The sequence below is a fragment of the Mycteria americana genome, chromosome 15 (genome assembly GCF_035582795.1).
Source record: "Mycteria americana isolate JAX WOST 10 ecotype Jacksonville Zoo and Gardens chromosome 15, USCA_MyAme_1.0, whole genome shotgun sequence".
NCBI classification, from domain to species: Eukaryota; Metazoa; Chordata; class Aves; order Ciconiiformes; family Ciconiidae; genus Mycteria; species Mycteria americana.
The window spans coordinates 2,112,419-2,140,238 of NC_134379.1; the positions used below are offsets into that span (position 1 = coordinate 2,112,419).

The following is a 27,820-nucleotide window of genomic DNA, read 5'->3' on the forward strand; positions in this document are numbered from 1 at the left end:
CATCCCCGCAAGTGAGGGGGATGCTCCGCATGCCCCCCGGCCCTGCCGCCGCCGCCCAGGGCTGCCCGTGAAGCGCCGTGCCCCGCAGCCTCTGCGGCTCCCTGCCACCGGGAAATAACCCTCCTCCTGCGAGTCGTGGGCTGCCCACGGCAAGCGTGGAGCGGTCCCCGTGGTTCACAGCCCTTGCTAAGGCTGCCCCGGGGGGTATTTCTCATGGACAGCACAGCCCAGACAGGCCAAAAGTCCTCCTCCTCCCCAAAATGAAGAGCTTGAGATCGAGGTTTTGGGTGCTGGCTGGGGACACCGGGCGCCAGCTCCTGTAAGTGGGGCTTGACGGGCACCTGTCCTTCCCTGGCAGAGACCCTCCCTCACTTTCGGGTCCATGTGCTGCTTTTTGAGCCTCCAAGGAGTTTCTCACCAAAAGTTGTCCTCCTCCAGCCTGTTGCAGAGGACACGAAATGAAGGGGACGCTAAGGCCGGTGCCAAGCAGGCAATGCCCTACGGGAGCGATGCTGAGACCAGCCCCTTCGGGAGCAATTCCACCAACACTGTCCAGCTCCGCGCTCTCCGGCTTCGCAGACCCGGTGATCCCGCCAGCTCGGCACGGTGCAAAAACGTGCAGGGCTGGAGATGAATAACACGTATTTCAGAAGTAATTCATTATAATAACATATTTCCATTCTGCCAGGAGACAACGCGAAGGAGCCAGACTGCCTGCTTGACAGACGCGGAGGAGTTGCTGTGCGATAGCTAATGAAACAGTTTAAAGAAAACTCACACGCCCCGTCCCCGAGAGGCTTGTTATTTTCAGAATGGAGCGGGTAAGCCACAGCATTTTTCCTTTTCCGCTCTTTCCTGACAGGCAGGTCCCCACGGACGTAGCTGGCCACGGGCGTGCTGGGAGCTTCCACAGGGACCCACGGGCACGGCCCCCCAGTTCTGCTCCCCAGCACGCTCGGTGCCAGGACAGTTTCCCCGGTGCAGAGCCCACCCTCGCAGCCCCTGACCCCAGTGGAGCCCTTTGCATTGGACCCCATCCGAAACCCCAGCGCCCACCGTGCTCGGGGTGGCTTTGCTTTGCCTGCCGAGGTGAAGCGGGGAGGAATGGGGACGGGGCGTCCCCAGAGCATCCTTGCCTGTGCCAGGGCTTTCCCCGCGTCCTGGGCTCTTGCTGCCGCTCACTCTCCGTGAGCTCCCGCTGCTCTTCTCACACTCTCCCACAACAGGACCTGCTCCTGAACCGAACATCCTGCCGGGTGGAAGCAGGAATTGCTCCTGGATGGAGACAGGAGCTCACCAGTGACGGGCCTCCCGCGGCGCTCGCTTTCTCGAGAAAATGGTTGGATGCAAATTCTGCACCGACACGAGCAGGGAGGCAACGAGCCAGGGCGGCTTTTGGGCATCTGCAGCCACGAGGGGCACAGCTAGAGCTGGGCTAGAGCTGCCATGTCCCTCCCCACCCCGATTTGTTTCTTTTTCCCTCTGTAAAGAAATGGGAACAAAAAAGCAAAATACACCCAAGTGTGAAGAGTACAACAAGGACTTTATTATATGAATTACTATTAAACATCTTTAAGAAAAGAAAAATCACTTATGGAAATAAATTCTAAAATAGCAACACTCACAAACGTCACAGATTGTTTCGTTTTGTTCTTTTTAAACCATTTTGTATAGAAGTGATACAAACATCACTGAGAATTGTACTTTTTTATGTAAGAAATGCATTTTGGATTCCAAGCCGGTTCTAGTGGCCTTTCTACTCATTAGACCTGATTTTTTCTTTTTAAAGGACATAAAAATAATCACTCTTCATCCTCCATTAAAATGATGCTTTGTGCCCCCAAGGTATTTTGAAATGGCTACAGAGTGACATCATTCGGAGAGGCTTTGCCTAGCCCAGGATATTTAAGGGCAAGTTGTTGGACTGTGTTAGCAAAGACACCCCCAAGCCCCCGCGAAGCTGCCAGCCCACTGCCAGCCCTGGGTGCTCACGGGTGCGGTGCCCACTTCCAGCGCAGGACCCTCCGTGGTGAGCGCGTGTTGCCGGACCCACGCAACGCAAAACCCTTGCTGGCAGGGTAGACGGAGCCAGCGAGGCGGGGAGGTTTGCAGCGAGCGGAGGTTGCACGGTGACACCCATCCCCTCTTCACAGACCCCGCGCTCCAGCTCGCAGCCCCCAAGCTGCCCTTCCTCTCCCCATTTTCTCCCAAGACTGCAGCCCTGCTCCCCGGCAGGCAGCCCTGCGCAGGCTCCGTGGGGTCCCCGGTAGCATCGCAGGGAGCAGAGGATGCCGGACGCCTCGGGGACGTGCTCAGCCAGACCAGCCCGAAGCAAAAGCAGGGGCAGCCTGCTGCCTCCGGGCTCCTCTCCACCAGCAAACTAACGGCTGGGTTACAAAGACAACTCGCAGGCAACGTGTCAACTAATGTGCGGGCTTAGCAGACAAGGGAGAGGAGAAACAGCAGCATTTACCACTACGCCACTTGCTGCTGTTAAAGCCAGCGGTTCCAGCAGGACTGACCTGTGACGTGATGCAAAACGTGGCTTGCCCAGCGCTAGACTGCCAAAGAGAGCTCAACGCGATCCTCCGCAGCCACGGCACGACGCAGCCCGTCCTCCAGCAAGGACGAGGAGCACAGCAAACCCTCCGAGGGCTTGGCAGCGGGAAGACATGCTGCAAGCGCCCGGGCACAAGCGCTTCGCTGCCTCTCCTCCCCGCGCACCAGACCAGCCCTCCAGGAACAACCTCCTCGGCTGGGAGAAGCCGAATTTCCTTCCTGCAAGAGCCTGAGCTCCTGCCCGGCTGCTTGTCAGTGCTTCCTGCGTTCATGGAAACTTTGCTGAAAGTTAAGCCCTCGGTAGCTAAGAGGCGCTGGAACACTGACAAGCTGATCCGGTTCCAAGCTTGATGTTCTTCCAAATATGCAGAGAGCTGCTTTGGACTGGAAGGGAGTAACGGCAGCCTCCTACAGACCCCAGAGCCAGTGGAGGGTAGGAAAGGAGCCCCTCCTCTCTCTCCACAAGACTCAAGCTGGGAATAAAAGTCCCACCCGGGGACTAAAGGACCTTCTGTTCCCAGCGGCAAAGCCCCAGCTTCACACTTGGGCCCTCACGCCCACAGACACGCTCGCACCGCGAGCCAGGCGGGGACACGCACCCCTCCAGACACCCATTTTACCCCGCGCAGTGCGGAGCAGCCCAGCGCGAAGCACGCTGTGCCGCTCCAGCACCGCCCTCCGCCCGACAGCCGGGCACACGGCAGGGGACAGGGCGGGCTCGGAGCCTGCAGGCGTCGAGGCAAGGCCGGCGTGGCTTGGGATGGCTCTAACCTGCCGGCCGGGCTGCCACGACTCGAGGGATGCTCCTCTCTCCTTCCCTCAAAAGAAAAGGAGCAGACACCAAAGCCGGGATCAGCTTTTAGGATTTTAGGAACCCAAAGCTCGCTGGCGTCCCGGGGCGCTGCCAGCCCAGCGCAAACAGCCTGCCCTTGCCCTCACCACCCCGGGCTTTGGCCAAGCCCCGGCGCTGCCGGGAGCGCTTCGTTTGCGCTAACGGGACGCTACCCAGACCCTGCAGCCCCAGACCCCCCGAAGCAGCCCCGGTCCTGGCCAGGGACCAGGGAGGGGGCGAAGCGCGCGGGTCCCCGCCGATCCCCGCCGCGGCTGCGGGGGCGATGGCGGCGGCACTCAACAGGTGCACCGGCTGCGCCGCTCACGGGGAGAGAAATCTTGGCGTCCACTTCAAAGGCACGCGGGCTCCGGGAGGGTTTGAAAAGGAGCCTGTCGGGAGCCAGCGCCTGCAATGTGGGCTTTTGTTACCAAACCCTGCGGAGAGGCAGGGAAAACAGTTGCATGTGTGTTTGATGGCTGGGGTTTCTGCGTCTGCCGCCTTCGCAGCTCCAATCTTGCAACATTTGTGCTGGTTCGCAGGAGCCAGAAAGTGAAACAGGCACGTCTATAGCCACCTCCTGCATTTCGCAGTAAACAGATTATGCCGATAAAGGAGAAGAAAATGTGCTGGCGGGAGCGATTTCTGACTTTACGCTCATCACTCATTACTTACACAGGGAAGGAATTTGTTTACGTAATTATTTTTAGCCTGACAGCATCTCCGAAAGCTGCGATGATTCAAGCGCTGCCTGCCAGCCCCCCCCGCCCTCCGCCGTGCTCCCCGGTGAAACGAGCCCCCGGGGCGGGTGCGAGGAAGGGTGCTGTGCTCCCGCCCCGGCCCCGCACCAAAGCCGGCAGCGCTCGCAAGCCCTTGTGCAAACTCTCCGTGCCAAAAACACCTCCGCCGGCCTCAGCTGCAAACCCCCCAGCTCAGACTTTGCATCTTACCGATGGCGGGGGGCATCCCCGGAGCCGCTGAGCCCCCTGCCCGGCAGCCGGGACCGCCAGCGGCACACCGCACCCGGCGGGACGCGTCCTTGCTTCAGCGGCGAGGGTTAAACTGATGCGAAATCCAGCCCTTGGTGCTGCCCAGCCGTCCTGCCCCGCAGCGGCACCCGCCCGGCCGGGACGTGAGCCACACCGCGGCCCACACAGTGTCCGGACGTCAAGGCAGTTTTAGCAATGCCGAAGGCAAAGGTTTAATTCAAAGTGAAACGCCTAGGAAAAGAAGGCCTTTCCTTTTATAAACAATTTATATTATTTGACTATTACCTGATCTGAATCTCTGCTCATTACTCCTAGCAATAGTAGACAACGGCTGTTAGGTTCTCTTTCTCACGTGGGTTGTTTTTTTTCCTGTGTGCGCAGAGTAAAGTTACATCAGATCGCTACAGAGATATGTTCAGGAGTGCTCCGGCCAAGCAGATCCCACATGCGAATGCATCCTCGTTAGTACAACTGATTTTCACTCCTGCGACGCCACTCGGACCGAGAGAGCAGGCGGGACGCTGCTCCTCCCAAGTCTGAGCTCCGCTGGCTCCTCCACAGCAGCTCACATCAGCTGCCGGCTTTTTTTTTCCTTTTTTTTTTTTTTTTCCTTTTTGGCTGATTTGCTAGATAGGAGAAGTTGTTTTCAAACCGCTGGTAAGAAAACATTGTGCCTCACTTCAATACTTGTACTTCAGAGGAGTACAACAGCAGAGGGGGAACAGCCAAAAAACTGGATTATTTGTTGGGTGGTTTTTTCCTTTTTCAGCCATCTTCTTATGAAGCCTTGTGCACGTTCTGTGCCAGCAATAAACCCCAGCGCTGGGACCTGGCAGGGAGGAGAAGGGGAGGGAAGGAGGATGGCACACGCTCAGCCTCAGTCACGCCGTGGCCAGCACCGGCCCCGGCCCATCGCGGCACCTGGGGCTGTTGCCAGCTGCGGCACCCACAGCAGCCAACGGGGCTTGTCCCCACCCGGACACACTCTGGACCTGACCCAGAGCACCTGGCTCCCTCCTCCAGCCAGGACGGACGGACGGACAGGGCCATCTGCACGCTCGGGAAGCGTACGTCCCCAGCTGCCTCTCACCGTTTACTGCCCTTCCTTCGGCGTCTCCTCCTCCTCCCGGAGCTGCTGCTTCCGTGCTTGGAAGTCGTCATCTGAAAGGCAGAAGCAGGCAGGGGCTGTCGGGGGCTGCAGCTGCTTCCACGCCAGGACGCCGGCCACCGCGCCGCGGTCCCAGCCCCGACAAGGTGCCCCAGCGGGGAGGCAGCCCGGCCCCCGCCCCGGGGCAGGGATTTCCTCGCCCAGACAGACAATTCCCAGGGACTGGGACGTGGGGACTCTGCCAGAACACGCCTGAGAACACTGGAAGGAGGTTTTGGCCCAAGGGGGCATTTCTGCCACGTGGTCGCACCTGAGCCAGCCCCAGGGTGGTCCGGGTTGGCACAAAACCCACTGCCAAGACCCGCAAACCTGGCTGATGACAGCTTTGCCAGGACTGTGCCCCGACTCTACGCTACGCACCCTGCAGGGCTGCGCATCCCAGCTGCAAGCCCCCGAGGCTTCCCAAAAGAGGAGATCCCGTCCCTGGTCACCCCAGCAAGCACACGCTCACAGGAGAGCCGCGTGGGACCAGGGCCGAGCCCGCTTCACGGGTGGCCGTGCCCCGGCACAGACCCGATGGGAGCCATCCCCAGGCAGGGCGACGGCGTGGGGCAGGACGGGGCCGGGCACCGCGGGACCTCAGCTAGCCGTGCCGAGCACAGCACACACGGCACAGCGTGGCACGGCACGGCACGGCATCGTGTTTCTTACCGCATGAATGTCCTTCGACATCGTCGAGAAGATTTGCCGTGGAAGCCGCCGTCCCCAGCCTGCGCCCTCCGCTAAGAAAAACCAGTGATGGGGCCAGGACGTGGCCGCAGCACAAGAATTGCCCTTCCCAGCCCACGGCCCAGCCGCGAGAGGCAGCCAGGAGGCTCCGGCCAGGCCTTGGGGAGTCCCCGGGAGCACCTAAGCGAGGCCGCTCCGACAGCCCTGTGCCCCCCCGCAGCTCCCCAGCCCCTTTTAGGATACACCTGGTGCTTCAACAAGTGTTTTCTTTTTGATTTCCTCATCTTCGTCTTCTCGGAGAAGGCTCTGGCGAGTTCAAACAGCTTCTTGCGCGTGGCTGGAAGGAAGCAGCCGGTGAGGGTCTCACCCCAAAACCCTTCTCAAAGCTGCCACGGGCGATGGGGAGGAGACGGCCAGGGCCAGCGGTGCGAGAGCCACCCGCGCCCCGATGCCCCGTGGCAATACCCCGCGTTTGCCTGGGAACACCAGGGCTGCGCGAGGCCGCCAGGCTCGGAGAGCCGGGTCCTGCAACCAACAGGGACGCGGTGGTCCCTGGCAGGGGGTGCCGAGGTTTTTACCCTTTCGCTGGGGTTTTTTTGCAACAGGAGAAGCAGGCTGTGGCTTGCTAAGAGGAACTGATTGGAAAAGGGAGAGTTACAGCAAACCCTCTGCTTGCTTTTCTAGGATTCCCACCAACCCTGCTCAGAAATTCCTCTATTCCCCACCACCACCTGCATCCTCGACTCACGCCACAACCCACACGTGCACCAGGGACGGACGGACAGTGCAGAGCCGGGGCATCAAGACCCAGATCTCCGTCTTCCGTCCATCGTGCTGGCACCCAGCCCCGGCACGCGGCACAGGAGCTCCCTGTGGCCGGTGAGGGCCAGGAGGAGAGCACCACAGGGCGGGGATGCACCAGCCCAGGACTGTAAAACGGAGACAGAAACTCAACCCCAAAGCACCGCTGCCGGGGCTGAGCACTGCCCGAGCCCGACGTGCCACCGCAGTGTGCAACGGCCCGTGCCTTGCCCGCCAACCTGCCAGCCCTCCGTGTGACTCGCGGGGGTAATGGGGACGCGTGCGCCCAGCTGCCACGAGAGGTGACGAGAAACCCCCCGCGCACGTGCTAGCAGACGCGCGTGCGCCAGCTGACGCGCACAGAGCGGACGCGCTGCGTGAGCGGGGAGCGCTGCAGCGCTGGAGCGAGCGCCAGGCAACGCTGCCGGCTCTTCCCCTGCCCACCCCGCTCCCACCTCGCAGGCGTCCCGCTGCCAACACGGAGCCTGCAAACCGACTCACATTTTCCCATGTGTTTCAATTTGTCTCTGAATAAGGCATCGTCAGACACGGCACTGCCGGCCTCGCTGGTTACAGAGGGGGCTACGTCACCTGGAAGGCAAACATCTGGTCACCGGGAGCGCGTGCGCGGCGAGGGGAGGCTCAAGACAAATAATTTCCATGACCCAATTCCAGCGCTAGCAAAACGCAGCCCTGCCACGAGCAGAGCTGAGCAAGAGCAGGCGGGCCGAGGGCACTGGCACGCCGGGGCTGGCTCTGGGTGAGGACCCTCTGCAGATACAACCCCCGAGACCGTGGGTGCAGGGACATCCGCCTGCAGCACACCCTCGGCCCCGCGAGGCTGCTCGCCTTCAGCCGCCTGCGAGCAGATGCGGGGCGAGCGGCAGCTCAGTCCCACTGCCGGCACCACTGCGGAGCAGGGGGCGTCCCTCTGTGCTGCTCCAGGGGCAGCAGCCCCAAATTACCTCGGGCACTAATTGCGCCCTGGGTATTAGACCGTGCCCACGCTCAGTACCCGGGATAGCAAGGCCACCGGATCAGGAGCAAAAGTTCAGGCATCCCAGCGACTCGGTCGGGTGGACCAGAGACCCCGAGAGCCACGTCCTTGTGCCCCCTGCCCTCGGCCCGTGCCCCTTCCCCGGGTCCGGGTGCCCTTGAAGCGCCGTGCACCCAGCCGGAGCTCCACCGTGCCGCCCAGCCACTGCGTCTCGCCCGCCCCCGCACGGGGACATCGACAGACCCCAGCTCTAATCCTGAACCCGGCAGCTGCTCCGCTTCCCGAGGTTAATCAGGATTACCCGGGAACAGTCATTATGCCTCCCAGGCACAATCCTCCGCTCCGGCCAAGACAAGGGAGGGCTTTGTCTCCCCTGGGAATGGATCCCAGCTCCCACCCGCAGGGATGGACGGAGGCAGGACGCAGGAGCACCTCCCCGTGGGAAGGGCAGGGAGGGCAGCAGCACCCATCCCCGTCACCCACCAGCTCCTCTCCCGCGCCGGGGGGCCAGCGGGGAGGGATCAGCCAGGTTCCTCCCCCCGCAGCCACCTCGGAGGCAGCCGGGCAGTGGCAGAGGGCTGGGAACACAGGAGCTGCTGAGAGGCGATGCTCACGCGCATCTTGGAAGTTACCTGATATTACGGAGGAGAAACCAAAGTCGTTGCTGACAGCAACACTGGTCGACTTGGATTTTTTTGATTCATATTTCAATCGATCTGAAAAACAAAAAGCCCGGCGCCCCGCTCGATCAGAACCTCGAGGCAGCGCAGGCGGCTCCGCTCCCCTCTCCCCTCACGGCTGCGGAGGGACAGGCCGATGGCAAGGGAGGGAGCTCGGGCTTCTCTGCAGCATGGCGACCGCAAGCCCTTTGGTGGGAGCCCGCAACGGCGGGCAGGAGCACTCCTCTCACCGCAGCAGAGGAACCGCCCGCCCGCCGCAAGCACGTGGCAAGCACACCGGTGGTTTTCCAGCCATGGTGGCCAGGGGCGAGCCCTGCAATGAAGGTGCTGCCGGGACCCTGCAAACCACCAGGAAGACCTCCGAGGGAGACAGCCCCTCGGCCGGGGGCTCAGAGCCGGCAGCAGCGCAAGGGAGGGGAAGGGCAGCTCTTTGCTCAGCGGCAGCAAAACCGCCGACATCCTCGAGCCCTCCCCGCAGCGCTGGGCAAGCAGCTGGCTGCCGGCTCGCCGGGAAGGAGCGTGGTGCCAGGGAAGGAGCAATCATGGCAAAACTGCTCTCCAGTTCAGGCCCTGCCAGCACCTGGGGAGGGCACGCAGCCGGGGAGGGCACGCAGCCGGGGAGGGCACGCCGGCCAGGCTGGGCTCGGAGGGCATTTCTGAGGCTCCTTGCTATGGATTTTGCTGGGCTTTGCCAGAGACACCGCAGAGAAGCGGGGAGAGGGGAGCCTCGTGGCAGGCGGCTGAGCAGCAGGAGCAGGAGCCCAGGGAGCAGCCCACTGCCCGGTGTCAGCGGGTCGGACCACCTGCCACCAGCCTGGCCGCATCCTGCGCTGGCTCCGCTTCGGCACAAGCCACGATGCCACGGGCAGGGCAACGCTGCCGGCAGCCACAGAGACAGAGGTTTCTGAAGGCGCTTCTCACCTCTCTCCAGGGCGAGGAGGAAATCCCGGTTCCTCTGGAGCTCCTTCATGAACTCTTCGTTCTGCAGGAACAGCGCGATCCGCTCGTCCTCCAGGTACTGCTTCCACCGCCGCTCCTGCTCCAGGGAGCCCTGGCCCCGCAGGGCAAGCCCCCGCGGCACGGGCTGCCGGCAGCCGTGGGAGCCCTGGGCAGGAGGCAAACACGGCAGAGGTTGGTCGGTGGTCTCGGTGCCCGTGCCGGCGCGTGCAGGAGGCTCCCCGCAGCAGCGCCTGAGGCTGAGCTCGGCCTTTTGCTCCTCTGTCACCGCTGCACCCGCAGCCCCGACAGCCACCGACTGCTGCTCCCCGGTGGGGTCCCTCCCTCCTACGCCCAGCACTTGACAGCCCAGGGCACCGTCTCCCCCCGGCCGGGCTGCGCTCGGGACGGTGCTGCTGCAAAGGGGACAAAGGGGGACAGGGCACCACCGCCTGCGCCCAGCGGGAAGGGGGACGGGGCGGAGGCAGGAGGGGATGGCCGTGGCACGCGGGAACGGGGACCTCTTGGTGTGGGGTCAGCACGGCACGGGGAGGAACTGGTGCCGCCGGAAGAGCTCCTTTGCAGAGCGCGGAGTTGCAAAGATTTTTAACTTTAAACCGTGGGTTTGAGCCAAGACAGAGCCTGGTGTGGAGGCAAGGGAGAAGGGTCTCAGCCAGCGTCGCTGCTTTTATTTCCCCCTATCTAAAAGCAGAGGCTGCAATTTCCCGCTGACAAACGTTCCTGCACGAGGCACCTCGTGCTCTCCCGCCACTCCCGGTGCGGTGGCACCTGGGGAGCAGCAGAGCCGCACTCTACAGCCGCAACCTCATCCTCGCCTACAATATTTATCTGATTTGTAGCTGCTCTCAGAGAGCCATAAAAAGCAAAAGCACACAATTACCGGGGAAAGAAAAGGGCAGCTGCTCCTCTCCTCCCCCTGAGCCCAAATGAATTGGCATCTTCCTATTCCCAGAAAGGTAATATAGCCCACGAAGCTCAGCTTGCAGGGCAATCATTTATGAAAACGTGGCAGGCTGCATTTGGAGCCAAAAGGGGAGGGAGGAGCCGATGCACGGGGCAGGCAGGGTGCCTGCAGCCCCCCCCAGCCCCTCACCGTGCCGGGAGGGCGCCGGCCCCATTTGCGGGCTGGCTGCTGTGATGGCAAAGGGGCCGAGGGATGCCCCGGGGATGCGGCGCGCCTGGAGCCGAGCTGGGTGCCCAGCGCGGTCTCTGCTGGGGCTGCTTGTTCCCCACGGGGTGCTGCCCGCTGCCTGCCCTGCTGTGGGCAGAAAGGCACCCGCGACCCCAAGCCTTGTGGCTCCGAAACCGCCAGGAAGCACGAGGCGACTCTGATTTCCCAGGGGCAAAGCCTCTGGTTTGCGCTAGATTTTCCACCCAAGTTCCACTGCACCAGCCCCCGAGCGCCCTGGCAGTGCCGCTCTCCCCAGGGGCGTATGCTGGTCCTGCTGCTCCTCACCAGGGTAGCGGGTAAGATTTTCAAATAATTTAAAATATTAGGTGCTTACTACAAGTGGCATTTCTGGCACTAACCGCTGGGCTAATGGCAGGAAAAACATCAAAGCCTCACTGGAAGATTCCCCTTTCACACCTTGCTCACTTCAGTCTCGCCTCTCGAACAACAAGACGCGCTCCAAGACTTTCAGTTTAGTCCGTACCCGATACCCAGATGCTTTCAGAGCACTGATGCTGCAAGCTCAGGGTGGCTGAGGACCGGGTTCGGCGCTCCGTGCCACACCACGGGGCCAGGGCGCAGGCTGGAAGGGGCGGCAAGCCTCACCTGTGCGCCAGCGGTCTGCTGGGGCAGGATGCGGAGGAAGTCCTCGGGGAGGTTGCCCAGGAGCGGCGGGTTCCAGTTCCTGTAGCGCCCGGGTGCCGGGGTGCTGCCGGGCCCCGGCACGTCTGTCCTGCGGGGCAAGCACAGACAGCACCTTCGGCAAGGGAGAAACCCACCGACATCTGCCGCAGCAGCGGGGCACGGGGCCCGGCACGGCAGCCCCCTGCCTGTCTCCACCGGTGGTCCTGGGAACCAAGAAACCACAGCGCGCCTCCCAAACCCACGCGTTAGCGTTAGCTCCGAGAGCGAGAGGCTTTCCTAGAGTTTGAAATCTTTGGGAGCTGCTTTTCAAGACTTGCCCCGCAACTGCGCGGGCTGGATTTCCCTTCTCCTCCCCGTTTTGCTCCGACTCCCAGAAAACAGCCCTGTGGGAGCCCTAGCACTGCCGGATTTTGCTTACGAAGCTGAGGAACTTCTCTCGCCAGATGTCACACCCAGCCTGCACAGCCGGCAGCGCCTTCGTCCGAGGGGGCTGGCACAGAGGCGGCCAGGGCACTGGTGCTTGCTGTCCCGCAAGTCCTGAGCCTTCGGCCGAGCCGGTGCTGCCGGGGAGAGCCCGCACCCCGCAGGGCAGAGACCCCGGGGGCTCAGCAAGTCAAACTGACCTGAGGCCTCTGGTGCCGAGAGCCACGACGCGTGGGGCCCCAGCCGCCCAGCACCTGGTGTTTTCGAGCGGAGGCGAGCGCTCCCCGCCTCTGGTAGCTGATTTTTGCCATTCCACGCGCTGCCAGAGTGGCTTTCCGGGCCCTTCAGCTGTTCGCTTTTTAGGGCCTCGCAGGGATTTTTTAGCCAGCTGTGAGCTTCATTCATCTCCCTTGGCTTCGTCTCACCCAGCCCTACCAAACTGACGCCAGGTGCCCCTTGCCGGGGCCAGCGAACGCGCAGCGAGCCCCCCCGGGCGCCGGCGCAGGCGCTTTGCCGGCCGCCCCGAGCGGAAGGTGCGGTGCAGCCGCGGTGCGGGGCTGGGGGCTCACCTGGGCGGGGGGGTGGGTGGCGCGCGGGGGTAGCGGCCGCCGAACGCCTGGCTCTCGTAGGCGGGAGGGGAGTAGACGGGAGGGGGCTCCTCGTCCGAGCTGTCGGGCTCCAGGGTCCGCTCCAAGATCTGCAGGGCGAGAGGACAGGGTGAGGGCAAGCCGGGGAAACGCTGCCGGCCGGGCCGGGCCCCCACGCACGACAGCAAAGCAGGGACGGGACCGGCTGAACGCCGCTGCAGAGAGGATGGGGGCAACCTCCCGGTACCGGTCCCCCTGCAGCAGGGGGCTTTTGGCGGGGTTTGGAGGTGCTGCTCTCGAGGGAGGAGGCACCACGTTTCGGGTGGGCGGGTGAGCCTGTCCCTAGGTGCACACAGCCCTTGGGGGCCCTCTGACAGCAGCAGAAGGGTCTCTGCCGGGTTTTGGGGTGGGAGGGAGGAAGGAGAGTGCTTTGGCTTGAGCCTGAAGCACTGTGCAAGACAAACCAGCCAGGCTGCACGCTCCAGATCAGCTGAATCGGGCACTCAAATCTCTGCCCGCCCGCAGCAGCCGAGCAGCACCATGCCCAGGCAGAAACGAGGCAGGATGAGACTGAGCTGCCCGCTCACAATGAGCCAGCTGTGGTGGCCAGGAGTCCGGGCAGGGGACCCATAGCCATGTGCTGGGGACCACTGGCAGGGGTTACCTCGGGGGGGATGCTGTCCTCCGAGTCCGAGCTGTCGTCGCAGCCGCTGCTGTCCAGGTTCATCTGCAGGAGCTGGTCGATGGTGGCGTCCACGGCGCCGTTGTTGGCCCTCAAGACGCACTCAATGATGTCGTAGTCCATGTTGGGGAACATGGTCTTGAAGTCCTCCATGGCCTGGTTGAACTCCAGCCGGCGGACCTGCCTGGCAGGGCGGCTGTTGTTGAGCTCCTGGGCGGAGGAGCCGCCGCGCGAGCTGCCGTTGCTGCTGCTCCGACGGAAGAGGCTCGTCATGGCGGGGCGGCTGGCACGGGGGCACGGCAGCTGCGGTCCCGGCCGCGGCGAGGCGGGTGTGTGCCGCCGCTTGTCACATCAGCCGGCGGGGAGCATGGGCGGGCAACGGGGGTCCCGCTCCCCGCGGCCGGCGGCACCGCGCGTCAGCCCCCGGCACGCTGCAGCATCCTCCCACCTGCGGAGGGGAGAGGGGAGAAAGTCACCCGCAGGACAGAGCATCCAGAGGTACCACGAGATCCCGGCCTCAGCAGGGGACATTCGATTCAATTCGGCCCGTCCAACTGCGTCCCCGTGGGACCGGCCCGGCCCTGCAGCGGGTTCGGCACACCGGAGCTCGGATGCGCCGTGCCAGGGCCGTACAAACCAAACGCAAGGCAAGAAAAACGGCATTACTTCCACCACAGAGGGCTCCCCAGATTTAACATTTCCAGGTTTGACATGTATTTATAAACACAGTAAAATCTCTCTTTAAAATAAAAAATAGAGTCGGCTCAGAGAGTTTCAGAGCAAGGGGCTAAAATACTTTGCAGTATGGCAAATCGACCCTTGGGAAAAGCCACCAAATCCAAGATTAACGTTCACTTTAAAACCATAAACAGATTATACAGCTACTGCTTCTCATTTGGAAATGCAGGGCCAAATGCAGTTCTGGATTAACTCCGCTGTTGAAACAGAATTACCCCAGGAACACTTTTGATCCATAATATCATTTTCAAAGGCTTTTTCCTAAGCGGCAGGCAGAGAGTTCAAGTCAACTGTCCCTAAAATGGTATTTAATTCAGAAGAACGTGCCAAGCACATTTCTTAGTGAAACAGGGTGTAATCAGATTCCCGGCCATTAAGTGGAGCAGTCACCTCTGAAGGTCGCCCAGGCTCTCCCCTGCCCACAGCGAGGCCGAGCGTGACAGCCACATCCCCACCGCTCGCCGGCCGCGGCCGCCGCACCGGCTCACAGCCCCGAGCTGCTCCAAGGGGCTTCCAGCGGCTGCCGAGAGTGAAACCCCCTTGCAAAACCTGGGAAACTTGGCACAAACTCTGGGAGAAGGTTTATTTTGGCAACGCTGGCCAACGCCCGTTTTTGTCCCCAGGGACAGCCCTGCTCTGGCTCAGTACCCAGAGGAAGGGCTGATGCCTCCGGAGGACAGGGGGGTGATTCCTGCTCCGCGGGCACGCTCCGCTCTCCCTCCCTGTCTTTTTTGTAATCCCGGATACATTTGCATTCAGATGCGCCGAGCGTGCCGCCGAGCCCTGCGAGCGAGCCCGAACGGCAGCCCCCCGCAAACGCCGGCGCCCGGCCAGACCCTGCTCCCCGGCTCAGGGCAGCAGCCCTCGGGCTGAACACGGTGCCACGGGGCCCTCCGGCCGATGCTGCCGAGGGACACGGGGTGCCCGTGCTGCAGACAGGCCTCTCCGTGCGGGAAAGGCAGCTGGAGACCGCGGGCACGCGCTGACGGCCCCGCAGGGATCCCACCTTCCCCCGGCATTTGCTCGCCCCCCGGGACGGGAGCCATGGAAAAGCATGAGGAGGTTCGCTGCCAGGCTCGAGGGGCCATTTCCAAACAGCACCGGGAACCCCCAGCTCGCTCCCCGCTCGCTAACAAAATGCATTTAACAGATCGCTCAGCCGAGACCCGTCTCCATCCCCGCAGTCGCTCTCGGTCCCCAGGACCTGCTCCTGCTTGCCAGGAGCCAGGCGCAGAGCAGCGTTGTGTGAGCGGAGCAGGAACAATTCCGACAGCCCTGCCCAACTCTATTCACCGAGGACAAATAAATCTGCTGGAGTCAATTAATAAAATACTGCTTCTCGGTTCCTCCTCTGCTACCGTGACTCATTCATAGCAAAAAGCCGGCATTGTTAGCACCTCTGGTATTATACTTTAATTGCAATATTGCATGGCTGGTTTAGTCACATATTAAATTGAATTATAACACATTCACAGGGTGCGCACGCTTCTTAAAAGATTTGGCTGCTCCAAGAGGATGGGGCAAGAGCCCGGACATCAAGGGGAAAACAGGTTACGTGGGATATGCCGCAAACACACACACGTTACCCAAATACGAAGGTGAGAGCTTCTGCAGAGAACCATTAGCTCCGCAATGCCATGCTAGCCCATAAACCTCAAATAGTAAAATCAGCCCCCAAAAGCAGGAAATGGGCTTGGAAATTCCCAGATCTATTTAAAAATCCTAAGATCTATGAAGTAACAAGAAGAGCCTGCGGTTGGGGGTCTTTGTCTCCCAGCGTTTGACCTTTGAGTGTGTATTTACGGTCTTCTCCGTAACCACGAAGGCTGGGAAATCCCATTTACCAGAGCCAAAGCCTCCAGCCCACCACGCACCAGGCGTTGGCAATCCCCCCGCGATCCCTCTGCCCTGCCGGGGAGGGACCGGCTCCTCCCGACACAAACGGCTCTGTTCTGGGGAAGTCAACGCGACGTGCGAGTCTGGGACAACTCACTGAAATCGCAGCCCACGCTGGATGGCCTGACTGCGCGCAGCAACGTGCCGAGGAACCGAAAGCTTCTGGTCAGAAGATGAACTGAATTAGGGATGGGGACAAGATATTTATACGCCAAAAAGCCTCTGCTGCGCATCTGGGTTCAAACAACCCCGAGGGATCACGCTGCTGGGACCTTCGCAGCCCCTGAAATACGGCCGGAGGCTGCCGCGAAGGGCACGTTCAGCAAAACCACGGTGCAGCCGGTGCCCCCGGCACAGACCAGGGCCACCCTGCATGCTCCTCGGGCAAACACCACTGCGGGCAGAGCTGATGGCGGTGAAACGCTGCAAATGCAGGCTTTTAAACCCGTTTTTTAAAGTCCCGCTGCTAACTCAGAGAAATGCAAAGCACTGCGCTGGCATGAGTTAAAATCCAGAGAAAAGCAAGTCACAACATTGGCAGGAGTGAATTTAAAAGATAAACCGGTAGTTGTATTTGCAGGATCCTCCCCGATTCCTGCTCGTCCACATCAGCATCTTCAGGGGAGCAGTGGGGAGGGCAGCGGGACCCCCAGCTGCCAGTGCGGGAAGGGGCTCGGCACGGCTCTGGCCCTTATTTCTGGGATGCCAACGAGGGGCTGGGAAGACGCCAGGAAAAGCAAAATCCTTCGGATTTCCCAAAAAGGAAAGAAGAAAGCTGGTGTCCGACTGCCAGCCCAGGCGTGAGCGTGGGCTCGCTCGGGACACAGTGGGGTGCGGGCCGGGCTTCGTGCCCCCCATGTGCAGAATCAGGCTGCCATGACTCATTTAGCTGTTGCCTGATCAACTTTCTTCCTGCCTTAAAACAGTTCTTGCTCTGCTAGCATGCAAAACGGACCCTGAATGCTGTTATTCATTCATCCAAACCCAGGCACAGGCGTAATCCTTTGCCCTTCTGTTGCGCCCATCACAGGAGGAGCTTAAAGGCTCTGCAAGCTCTGGGTGCGCACGTCCCCGTCCCGTGGGTCGCGGGGAGCGGCGAGGCGGCAGCAGGGACCCCGGTGGGGCCGGCACTGCCCCCGTGCCCCCACCAGCCCCGGCAGCGCAGGGTAAAACCTCCCACCCCGGCAGGGTTGGCACCTGCGGAGCACGGGCAGCGCTCAGTCCCGGTTCACCCTGGGGACACGGCGGCAGCTCCCGGCTGAGCCGCCTCCGCACCCAGCGGCCGCGGCTGTCCCGGCGCTGACCCGCGCCGCAGAGAAAGTGCTAGGTGACGTCCCAGTGCCAGGCTGGGGGCCAGGCGCGGAGCCAGCGCCGGCCCTTCTGACGTGCCGCCGTAGCATCACACCCGCAGGAAAGGCTCCCGCGTTGCCACCTCCACGCCAGCTTTCACCCGAGCGGCTCTGCGCTCCGGGATGGGGGCCAGCACAGAAAAAGCCCGCGCAGGTTTTGCCATCAGCGCCTAGCCAGGACAGCGCGGGATGCTCTCCCGCACGCATCCACGGTCGCTTTCTCCCTGCACGCTGCGCTCAGGCACCGGCACGCCTTTGGGTTCAGCTCTTCCCGTTAGCTCACCACTTAAAAAACATAAAATAAGACCAAACAAACGCTGACCTTCAGGGAGGAGGCTCACCCCTGCGAGCCCATGGGTGCATCCTGCCTTTTCTCCCACCCAAGTCGCTAACGACTTGCACAATTCAGATCCACCCTCGCCCGAGCCAGAGCCAAGAACAAGACCTCGGCTTCCGCGGAGAAGCCCTTAACGACGCTCATGGGGGAGCAGATACGGCGTGCGCAGCCTGGGGGAGCACGTCCTCCTGCGCCGGCCGGCATCCCGCCTCTACAAAGCTGGTCCTCGCCCAGCCCTGCGCACGGGGCCCCCGATACCTAAAAAATGGACTTTTCACATCAAGGGACGGCCTGAGAGGCTGCGGCGCTTTGGGTCAGCTCCAGCCAGGAGCGAGCACGGTGCAAGGCACGGAGGAGGCTGCCTGCAGCTCGGCCGTCAGCCGCCCGGGAACGGCGCAGACGAGCAGCTGGATAATCCCAGGGGCTGGTTGAACTGGTAATGTCATGCTGGAAACAACAGTTGCTCGGCTCTGCGAGGAGCGCAGCCCGAACGGAGGAGCGAACAGCTGGAAAAGCACTGGGACTGATCGCTCGCAGCCCTCCCAGCTCAGGGAAGAGCCTTGGCACCAAGTGCAAACGCAAATATTCCCTTCCCCAGTGTCTGCTGCAGCTCAGACAACAGATGGGATTGCTCAAACACCGCTAAACCAGCCCAGCCCTTCTTCCCCTGCTATTGCCACGCTGCCTTTGTAGATCACCCCTGCAAAGACGCCGGAGCCGTGAGCCCCGTTTGCAGCCGGGACGGGGTGACACCATCGAGTGCCCGTTCCCCCGAGGGCACCCATCGCGCGGCGGCGGCTGCAAGCCCAGGCCTGTAATGACTCGGCTGGGGGATGCGGAGCAGCGGCGCGGAAGGCATTTCCATGCACGGGGTTATCTAGAGACAAGGGCTGCCGGCGCCCCGGCTCCTGGAGGGAAGACTCGTGGAGGAAGTCTCAAAACTAGGGACATGAAACCAGAAATAACAGCTTCGGGCAGAGCAGATTTGCCGAGCTCTGCCTGCAGCCAGGCCCCTGCAAAGGGATTGCTCAATACAGGAACGAGAAGTCCGGGAACGTGACTGCTCAGCGGCTGCAGGTGTGACTAGAATAGGATTGAAATTGGGATGAAAAGTAAAGGATCGGGAACAAAATTTACAGCAGCGTCTACCAGCAAACTGAAAGGCAGAGCCAGGGACGCGCAGGATGGGGCCTTATCGTGTCCGCCTCAGGGGATGCGCACGCACGCCTCCCGGCCCGCAGCCTGCGGAAACTGCTTGCGAGCAAATCCTTTTTCTTGGAAACAAATAAGCACCTGAGGATCTCCTTTAATACTTGTTCTACCACGTATTAAAAAGGCTGGGCTTAAGCCCTTTTCAAAGTAAAAAGCAATCGGGAAGGAGAGCAGAAGTAAGCCCTGTTTGAGAACCTGCGGGGCACGTACCTCTCTGCAAAAGGAAATTCCCCTCTTGGCTCCGAGAGCAGCGTTTAAAGCCAGAGCAGCAGCCGAGGGGGGACCAGGGAGAGCCATGGAGCGATTCTGGTCCCGACGCCGGGCACCGTCAGCGTTCCTGCTCGAGCGCTCTCACCCGACGGTTTTACTGGGGAGCCCGCAGCCAGACCTGCGCTCTGAAATGCACGATAACCACATTTAAGAGAAGAAGCGGCGGCTGCTGCTGCCTCGGGGCGCCCACTGCTCGCCCAGCCGCAGCCGGCCGTGCCATCCTCCCGGACAGATTTATGAGGGTCCTTTGTGAGCCGACCAGATGTCGGCCCTCCACAGCACCCAGCCGGCTCATAAACCGACGACACCCAGTTAAAACCTGGGGGGCCGCGCTCAGCCGGGACAGGACAGCCGGGCAGGGCCCCGCCGGGGACCCCTCGCCCCCCCGGAGCAGCACCCGAAGCACCCACCTTCCCCCGCCGGTGCCGGCATGCAGCGGGATGCGCAGGGCTGCAAGGGGCTGCCCAGCCCCAGGGGTGCCGGCACTGCCGGCCACGCCGGGATGCCCCCAGCCCTCTCTGCCAAGCCAGGGCAGAGCCACCCCCCCGCCCTTCGGCATTGTGCTGCGCTAATCCCCGGCTTTCACACATTTACCGTGCCAGAACTACAGCCCCCCAACCCCAAACTAAGCCTATATTAATGAGGTAGCACTAGATCTTAATCAAAAAGTCGCCTGCCTTGCGAGGCTGCCTTGCACTGGCTTCATGGAAGGTAATTTGATCTTGGTAGGACGACATTCCTAAAATAGTTGAGGGAATTCAAACATGAAATAAGGTTTCCAGGAAGGGATTAAAAAAAAATAGGTCAAGCAAGTGTGAGCGATTAAAGTAACCCAGCATCCCTTTGTATGGTTTAACTGCATCTCTGTTCAACTCTATCTTGTATCAACGTGTAATAAATTAGATGCAAGAGGTTGCCTAAAGCAGAGAGGCCAATATAAGATTATTCCGTGAGGTGGCCGAACACCGGCAACCTTTCCTCCTCCGGCTTTCACTGCCGACATCAAAACACACGCATCCTAGCTGAAAAATCAGCTTACAGCTTGTTTGAAACGCCTACGAGGAGCGAGCGCTGCCCGTGCAAAGGCGCACGCGACAGCAGCAAGGTCCGGGCGCCAGCGCTGCCTCCGTCCTGCGGGAAAGCCCTGCACCCATGGCCGAACCCCCCGCCTCAGTTTACCCACCCATCTCAAGCCTCGCGGGAGGGAAGCCCAGGCACCCCCGTGGCCAGCGCCGGCCGCAGCCCTCAGGCAAAGCCCTCGCGCCATATGTCACACGAACCCATCTTTAACTGCTTATCCCTTCTTCTCCCTCCACGCTCCCAGCTCGGCACAAAGGCACCGGGAAGCAGCGGGGAATGAAAGAAAAGAAAAATTCCTGCGGTGACGAAAGTGTGCAGCTCTCCCCGGGGCCAGACCCAGGTCAGGGTGTGCGGAGTCACCTCCGGGCAATTTTTGGGTTAATTTGGTCAGCGAGCATCTAACGGGGAGCGGGCGAAAGCAAACCCAGGCTGGGGGCAGGGCCGGCCCCGCTCCCCGGCTAATTAGCACGGTTGATCCACAAATGCTAATTTGCCATTTTAGGTCAAGGGTCAAAGAAATTAAAGGACAGGAGGGGAAAAACGGAGAAAGAGCCTGAGCAGAGGCAGCCCCTTCCCCTCCAGCTCTTTGCATAGCAGGAACATACTGGGAATGGACTGGAATGGACTGGGATTAGGCTGGGCTGACCCTGCCCCAGCCCGGTGGTGCCGAGCATCTCTGCAGGATCTGGCCCCGGGCATCCCACAAAGCCAGGCAGCCGGGCAGGGCCGGGCAGGGCCGGGCAGCGCAGACCAGGGCCAAGGCAGGCGAAAGGCAGCGCCGAGGAGCCGCCCGGCCAGCAGCACCTCCGGCTGCTGCTCCCGCGCCGTCAGGGTTTAAGGGCCATCGCTTAACGTGCAAAGGAAAAAAAAAAAAACAACTCATATTGATTCGCCCCGGGCTCCGTGGAGCAGCGAGACCGCACGAGTTTCTATGGAAACAAAATTAGTCGAGTAAAACTCTCACTGATGGCACGATGAATTATTTACCAGGACAGGCCCCTGGCCATTAGGGTCTGGTAAAAAGATTTAAAAGTGATCACTGCATGGGCTGCTGGCAACCCCTTCCCTCCGAGCACTAAACCACAGCCCAGGAGGAGGAAAGCCCCTGGGTTTCCACACTCCGTGCACGGTGAAACCCACCGGGGACGCTGGGGGACCTGCGCGGGAAGGTCCTGCACCGCCGTCACCACGTCCGCGGCTCCAGGTGTCCCCGGGGAGAGGACAAGGGCGGCACGGGGGGACGACGGGGAGATGCAGCAACGGGGAGATTGTGATGAGCAGACAGGAATAAGCTGGCGTGAAAGAGGAGAGCCGCGGGCGCCTGAAGCCATCGTCTTCCTGTGGTTTTGCTTTTTTACGACAGCTTGACCGTACTGACGGGCAGGCATGTGAGCGCAGGGACTCTGCCGGGCTGCCCATCGGCCAGCTCCTGCCCTGCCTTCTGGGAAGGCGAGCGGGCGCAGACACCCTGGCAGAGCCCCTCCGGGGAAGCCAAGGGAGCGCCGGGGCCGTCCTGCGGGTATTTTGGGTGCACAGGTAAAGCAGGACACCAGTCTGCCCTCCCAAGCAGGACCCCTCGCTTCTCCCTCCTCCCCAGCCCCTTGCTACGTGGCACGGCAGCGATACACGGCACAAAGCCAGCGAAAAGGCTCCTGCCCGATGCCCGCCTGCCGCACACCGGCCACCCCGCGCGGCCGCCCATCCCTCGGCATCCAGGATGAGCCTGCGCTGCCGCTGTGCCGAAGGCAGGAGCCGGCCGCAGCCCCGCTCAGCCCGCAGCAGCTCTCAGCACCGCACTTACAAGTCGGGATCGCTGCGAGCCAAGACCGAGGGGAAGAACGGCACTAATTAAGTTGCACATGGAGGAGCTCTTTTTTTTTTTTTTTTTTTTATGAGTCACTAAGCCATATGGCTGATGCAAGCTATCCCGCGAAAGCACTGAGCTGACAATTCGAGCGCTGCCGTATCCTCGTTGTCCTGGGACACGGCGTCACACTGTAATTGCGCCCGTCTTTTGTCCTCCCTCGTGCCGGGTGACATTGCTCAGCAGAGGAGAACCTGCTTGAAACGCTACACCTCGCCAGGGACAGATATTTAATTAATGCCAATACGTCAGGCCCCTCCTGCAGGAGCGTTTCCAGCCAGCCTCAAGAACAGGCTCCTCCATCCCCAGCACAACGGGGCTCACGGGGGAGAGAAAAGCCCTCGAAAGCCGAAGTATCGAGTTTGCTCTGCTCCTTCTGCTCCATCACAGCACATCACGGTTTTATACGGAAATTATGCAGGATGCTAACCTGGATTTGAAGCCAGGCCAATGCCCAGATAAGCTCTCAGTCTCCTTTCAAGCTCAGCAGCAGCCTGCTCCTGTGCCAGCACAGCCCCGTTTCTCGGCGGCGAGGGAAACCCAGAGCCCCCGAGCCGCGGCTCTGCCCACTGCCCCCTTCGCCCCCCAGCTGCTCGCTGTGCCCGGCCACCAAACTAGGTCACGTTCTTCTTCAAAATCCCATCTCGCTTCTTTTTCGTTATTTTTAAGTTTGCATAATTAATTCACGTACAACCCCGTCGCCGTCCCGTCCCAGTTGCTTTGCGCTGGCCTGACCGTGGCAATTGCCAGCCAGGAACGTTCAAAGCCACAAGGATTTTATAAGCAACAGTTTAGGCTCCAGGAGCCCGGGAACCCTCCCCGAAGGATCCCCTCCTCCCCTCCCCATCCCAGCATCCGCTCCCACGCGGCCCATCTCCATCGGCCAGGGCTCTGGCCACCATTCCCCCCCCAGCCCATGCCCAGCCCGGCTCTGCAAAGGCGCAAGCGGGAGCACCGGCAGGGTCCTGCCCACGAGCTGTACCCAGGCTCCTGGTGTCCCCGTCCCCCCGTCCCCTCGCAGATGGCACCTGGAGGCGAAGGCAGGGCCGTGTCTGACGGAGAAGGGTGCCAGGGCAGCCCGCGGTGCCTCCCCGTGCTCCCCAGAGCTCCCCGGCTGCTGCAAAGGTTGCGCTCGTGTGTGTTCAACCGCTGCCTGGAAGCGTGGTGGCAAAGAAAAAAACCCACCGTTATAATTGACTCCGTAACCAAGGCAAATATTAAAATCAGCTTTGAGCCTGAACGTCCCTGTAACCCATCTAGCAGTGTGCCACGCTCCATTTTCTGGAGACGATCTGCCTATTTTCCCTCCGCTCGAGCTCTGCTTTCCTCGCCAAGGACGGCGGCCAGGCTCCATCGCTGGCGTGCCTGCGTGCCCGGCTGCGTGCACCTTCCCTGGGGAAGTAAGCGAGGGCCGGGATCGACAAGCTGTCAGGCAGAAGGAAGAAATATCACTTCCAGGAGTCAGAGCTCATTTCCCAGCAATAAAAGCAGACTGGGGCTAGGGGAAAGCACATCCCGCACCACTTCGGCCGCCGATAGGAAAGGACCTAGGGCTGCAACTTGGAAAAATGAAAGCCATCAACAAATGCTTGGTTTTAAGCAGTATAGCCCTAGATTGGGTTCATAAAGGATCTGCCCTTCCCAACACGCGTTACTGCTACGGACAACGCCCTCCATGTGCCAGCTTCGTCTCCCCGGCCTCTAGCTACAGCTCCTCCAGCAGATGGGAAAAGGAAACGTTATTGCTTCCTCCCAGGGAGGGGAATTGCTCAGATCAGCATCCTCCCTTTACCTCCCCACTCTCCCCTCCATCCTCTTCAGCCCCAGTATCCCCACTCCACCCACACACACTCCTCTGGGGACCCGAGGAAGGGCCAGAGTAGCCATTACTCATAAATGCCACCTAGAAATGAAGACCTGAAGCTTTCGTGCTTCCCGGAGTCATTTGTGGGTGGATTTTATCTCCTTTTCCACCTATTCTTGGTGCACTTTGGTGAGGAGGGTCCTTACCGGCGAGCCAGCAGCCTGCCTTCCCCGGCCGGGCTCACACACCGCAGCTGCAGGGGATGCGAGGAAGACAGTTATCCCCCCAAAGTTATCCCCCCAAGACAGTTATCCCCCCGAAACAAACCCCAGAAGATACAGGCAGAACCACCAGCGGTGGGGACACGCCAGAGCCCAGCCACACGCAACCGTGGCAGGAGGGGACAGTTCCTGCAAGGCCGTTAGTTTGGGTTTTAAGACACTTGTTTGTTTGTTTGTCGCTGGGCAACTGAGAGGGTGGAAAAAAATATCAATGTCATATTGTCACCTATGAGTCACCGCTCAGCGCGGGTCGAGATGCCCCGTTCCTCCCGCCGCCGAGCACGGGGCGGCTGGGAAAGAGCCCGAGGCACCCCAACAGCGGCTCACCTCGCTCTTGCTGCCTGCCCGGTCCTGCCCCGATGCCTTCCCCATCCCCGCAGCTGGGGACACTGGTGGCCCAGGGACGTCGGTGGCCCCCAGGGACAACTTTCCAGGCCCTGGAAGGCAGCACAGGAATTTGCATTTATATTTGCATTTCCTAATTGCGCCTGTGGGTTTCCTGGGGCAGCGGCTGGCTTTGGTTTCCATGGCAGGTTTTGTGCGGACCCGGAGAACCGAGGGAGGCACAAAGGGGCCACAATGGACCTGCCACTCACCCGCATCAAAGGCGGCCGGCGGGGCGGGACGGGGGCACCGCGGACGGGGGCACCGCAGCCTGTCCCCCTCCCGGCACCGCCAACACCGGGGCGGACGCAAGGAGCCCCCCCGGGCAGGGGAAGAGGCTGGCCGGCGGCCAACACTCGCGGGACACTGGTGGTTTCGGCACTCCTGGAGCAGCGGTGGGGACACGACGCCGGCGGGGCTGCTCGAGAGAGGAGCCGAGCCTCAACCGCCATCACCCGGAGGTGGCAGCTGCCCCGCGCCCATCGGAAGCGGTGCAAGAGCCGGACCCAGATGTTCCCCCTGTTCTCCTTTCCCGTTATTTTCAGCTGGCTTTCCATCCAGCTGGGGTGGGGTTCTTTCCCCTTCCAACTTCCCTGTTCCATTTAGGGACTCTCTCGCTGGCGAGGCTCCCTGCCCCGGCTCCCCTCGCACACCGCCGTGCCCGCTCGGCTCCTGTGCTAACCCCAGGGAACCGGCAGACCAGCCAAAACCGGGACCGAGGCCTGGGAAAGCCCGGTCCCCAAACCATTGCTGCAGCCTAGTGCCACCGAGCAGAGGCAAGGCTCCGGCCAACGTCCCTCCGCACCCCGGCCACGGAGACGCTGCCACCCCGGCCCCACCACAAGAGAGGGACCCATTACCGCCTCGCACACCTGCGAGGAGCTCCGTGTTATTACTTCAAGCATTTTTCTTATTTGGTAGTATACAATTATCATCATCATCATTAACTCGTGTCACCCAACATCCTCCCAGCTCTGACCACGAGCACCCCGCGATGCTGGCCGGCGAGCGCTCCCAGAGGGTTATGGCAGCAGCCCCCTCCCCGCGGATCCCACCCCGGGCTTTTACCCCCACGGCACAGACACCAGGCGCGAATGACCCTCCGGCTCCTCTCCCGGCTGTTCCCCTTGGAACACTACCGCCCGCGGCACGCGGCATCCCCCCTTATCTTTGCCCCCGCAGAGGGTGTTTGTGCAGGCAGATAAGTACCGAGCGCTCGCTATCGCGCCGGGAAGCCCTGCTCGCTCCCCACGTGCTCTTATCAGCCCGGGGTGGAGGGGGACCACGGCGCCCACGCCACCACGACGGCAAAGCCCGCTCAGCCACGCCACGGATCCGGTTGGGGGAAAAAGTTAGGTGTCGGTGCACGGGTTAGATGCTGTTTTGTTAGGGGTTTTTTTAATTTGAAAGCTCTTTTTTAATAAAATGCTGAAAAAGTCAAAACTTTCCTGGGAACTTTGCGGCTGGGAAGAAGATGGGCGCCTTTGACCCGTCTTTGAAGGAAACGCTTTTGGCAATCAGAGGCTCCAGCACCAGGAATGGGCTGTGGGCACCCGGGGATCGCTGTGTAAGGCTCTGCCAGCGTCAGGCACATCTTCACCGCGGCAGACAGGCACTGCTGGGGTGGTCCGACATCACGGCGGGGAAGGCCACAGGAGCAGGGTGCACAACGACAGGGAGTGATGAGAAAGGCACAGCGAGCTGACAACGGGCTGGGTCTCCTCTGCCTCGAGGACCACCGCAAGCTTTCAGCTAGTCCCACCGCTGGCACCGGCCGGTCTCCCCTCCCAGAGGTGCACGGCTCCCCTGGGGTCTCGCTGCCCCAGTGCCGGGCTCCAGCCAGACGCTTCCCCAGGAAAGCCTTCGTGAAAATCACAAAAAGCTTCGCAGCGGAGCAGATGCTGCTTCAGCCTGTGTCGTTAGAGATGGAGGAGGAGGAGGAGGAGGAGGAGGAGGCGAGGAAAGCCACAGCTTCCCCGGCTGCAGGGCAGCCCCACCAGCAAACCCCAGTCGCAGCCTCAGGGGTCAGCCCAGGACGGCGGCTTTCCCGTGCGGATATCCTTACCGCTCCGTCCCCCACGTTTGTTGTCAGTGGTAGCAGCAGGAGGAGGTGTGAGGAGGAGGTGCGACTCTGCTGCTTTTTAAAAAAATAATAAAAAGGAGGCTTTCCAACCCGCCTGACAAGAGACAGTGCATGAGAGCACTGCTTTGAACGGTGACTTCCACAGGCGAGGCAGCTCTCAAACCCTTCCCCACCGCCGTTTGCCCACAACCCATCGGTGGAAATTTCAGTGCTGGCCGGGAACCCGGGGCGAGGAGCAGCCTGGCAGGACGTGCCCTCCCTCCTGACGGGGAGATGTGGCCAGGCACCTGGCCGGGGGTCCACAAACAACCCTGAGCCCAGGCGGTGACCACCACCGCCCGGGCATGCCAGGGCCCTGCCGCGGCTCCCAGGCTAAGCTGTGACCCACCCCGGCAGAGGTGTCGGGGGTGTGAAGAGCATCGCTCCACGAACCAGGCGCAGAGGAAGGGGACGATGTCCCGCAGCGGGAAGCCACCAGAACCCCAAACCTGCCCGTGCGCCCCGCGCTCCGGAGGGGCTACGCTCGGGGAGCGGCCACGCTCCGGGGGCAGAGGGGGACACGGGTGCCGCCGGCAGCCCGGTCCTGCCCCGGGGCTGGGGTCTGCCGGCCCGCTCCCGGCCCCAGGCGGGGATGGGGACGCTTCCCCCCGCGCCCCCACCCGCGCCGCGGCAGCGGGCCCAGCCGCACCCACGCCTCCCTCAGGGCTCGCCCCACGCGGGGTGGCCTCTGCGGGACCCTCCCGGCGGCCGGCGGGAGCGGGGCCCCAGGCTCGGCCGAGGGGCTCCGCCGGGAGGTGAAGCGGCGGGGCCAGGCCGCCGGGCTGCGGCCCCGACCGCCCGGCTCCCAGCCCGGCTCCGGAGGGGGCGGCCGGGCAGCCGCAACAGGCGCGGCCCCGCGCCGGGCACCGGGCCCGGCCGCAGCCGCCGGGCGCCCCCGGGCCGCTCCGCCCGGGCCCCGGGGGAGGCCGAACCGGCGGCACCCCCCGCCCCGCCGGGGCTCGGGGGCGGCCGCCGGCCCACGCCGCGCCGCGCAGCCCCGGTGCTCGGCCGCGCAGCCCGGGGCCGGCCCCGGCGGGGCCCGCGAGGCTCCGGGCCGCGGCCCGCGCAGGCCGGGAGGCGCCGCCCGCCCTCCCGCCCACCCCCTCACTCACCCCGGCCCGGCCCGGCCCGGCCCGGCGCACAAAGAGCCCCGGCCCGCCCCCGCTTACCGGCGGTCGGCGCCGCGCTGCAGGGGCGGCGGCAGGCACCACTCACGCCGGGAACCATGGAAAGGAGCCGGGACGGGAGACGTACGTGGCGGGCGGGCGGGGGCGGGGGCGGCCGCCGTGCCCGGCAGCTGGGGGCGGCGCGGCGGGGCCGGGGCCG

General features: G+C 62.2%; 1 protein-coding gene across 3 annotated transcripts; it reads right to left on the reverse strand.

Annotated features, from left to right (window-relative positions):
- Positions 1 to 4,561: 4,561 nt before the first annotated feature.
- On the reverse strand, positions 4,562 to 27,800 carry CUEDC1 (CUE domain containing 1). 3 transcript variants are annotated; one of them, XM_075517692.1, is made up of 12 exons: positions 27,664 to 27,769; positions 25,441 to 26,509; positions 13,140 to 13,605; positions 12,458 to 12,585; positions 11,427 to 11,553; positions 9,614 to 9,797; positions 8,645 to 8,728; positions 7,517 to 7,606; positions 6,458 to 6,551; positions 6,197 to 6,255; positions 5,468 to 5,538; positions 4,562 to 5,206 (listed from the first exon to the last, which is right to left on the reverse strand). In XM_075517692.1, exons 3-11 carry the CDS (start codon positions 13,428 to 13,430, stop codon positions 5,471 to 5,473), a joined length of 1,125 nt encoding a protein of 374 aa, XP_075373807.1. In that variant the 5' UTR covers positions 13,431 to 13,605; positions 25,441 to 26,509; positions 27,664 to 27,769; the 3' UTR covers positions 4,562 to 5,206; positions 5,468 to 5,470. The 3 variants fall into 3 exon arrangements, with proteins under 3 accessions (XP_075373807.1, XP_075373805.1, XP_075373806.1); XM_075517690.1 differs by lacking the exon at positions 25,441 to 26,509 and having other exon boundaries at positions 27,664 to 27,800; XM_075517691.1 differs by lacking the exons at positions 25,441 to 26,509; positions 27,664 to 27,769 and adding an exon at positions 18,900 to 19,043.
- Between the last annotated feature and the right edge of the window lie 20 nt (positions 27,801 to 27,820).

Excerpts from the sequence above, each read along its gene's own strand:
- CUEDC1 (XM_075517690.1), bottom strand. The coding sequence starts at position 13,430 with ATGACGAGCCTCTTCCGTCGGAGCAGCAGCAACGGCAGCTCGCGCGGC. Across the intron at positions 7,607-8,644 it reads TTTCTCCTCCGTAATATCAG|GTGACGTAGCCCCCTCTGTA; the intron begins GTAACTTCCAAG and ends TTTGCCTTCCAG. Across the intron at positions 5,539-6,196 it reads TGTCGAAGGACATTCATGCG|ATGACGACTTCCAAGCACGG; the intron begins GTAAGAAACACG and ends TCTGCCTTTCAG.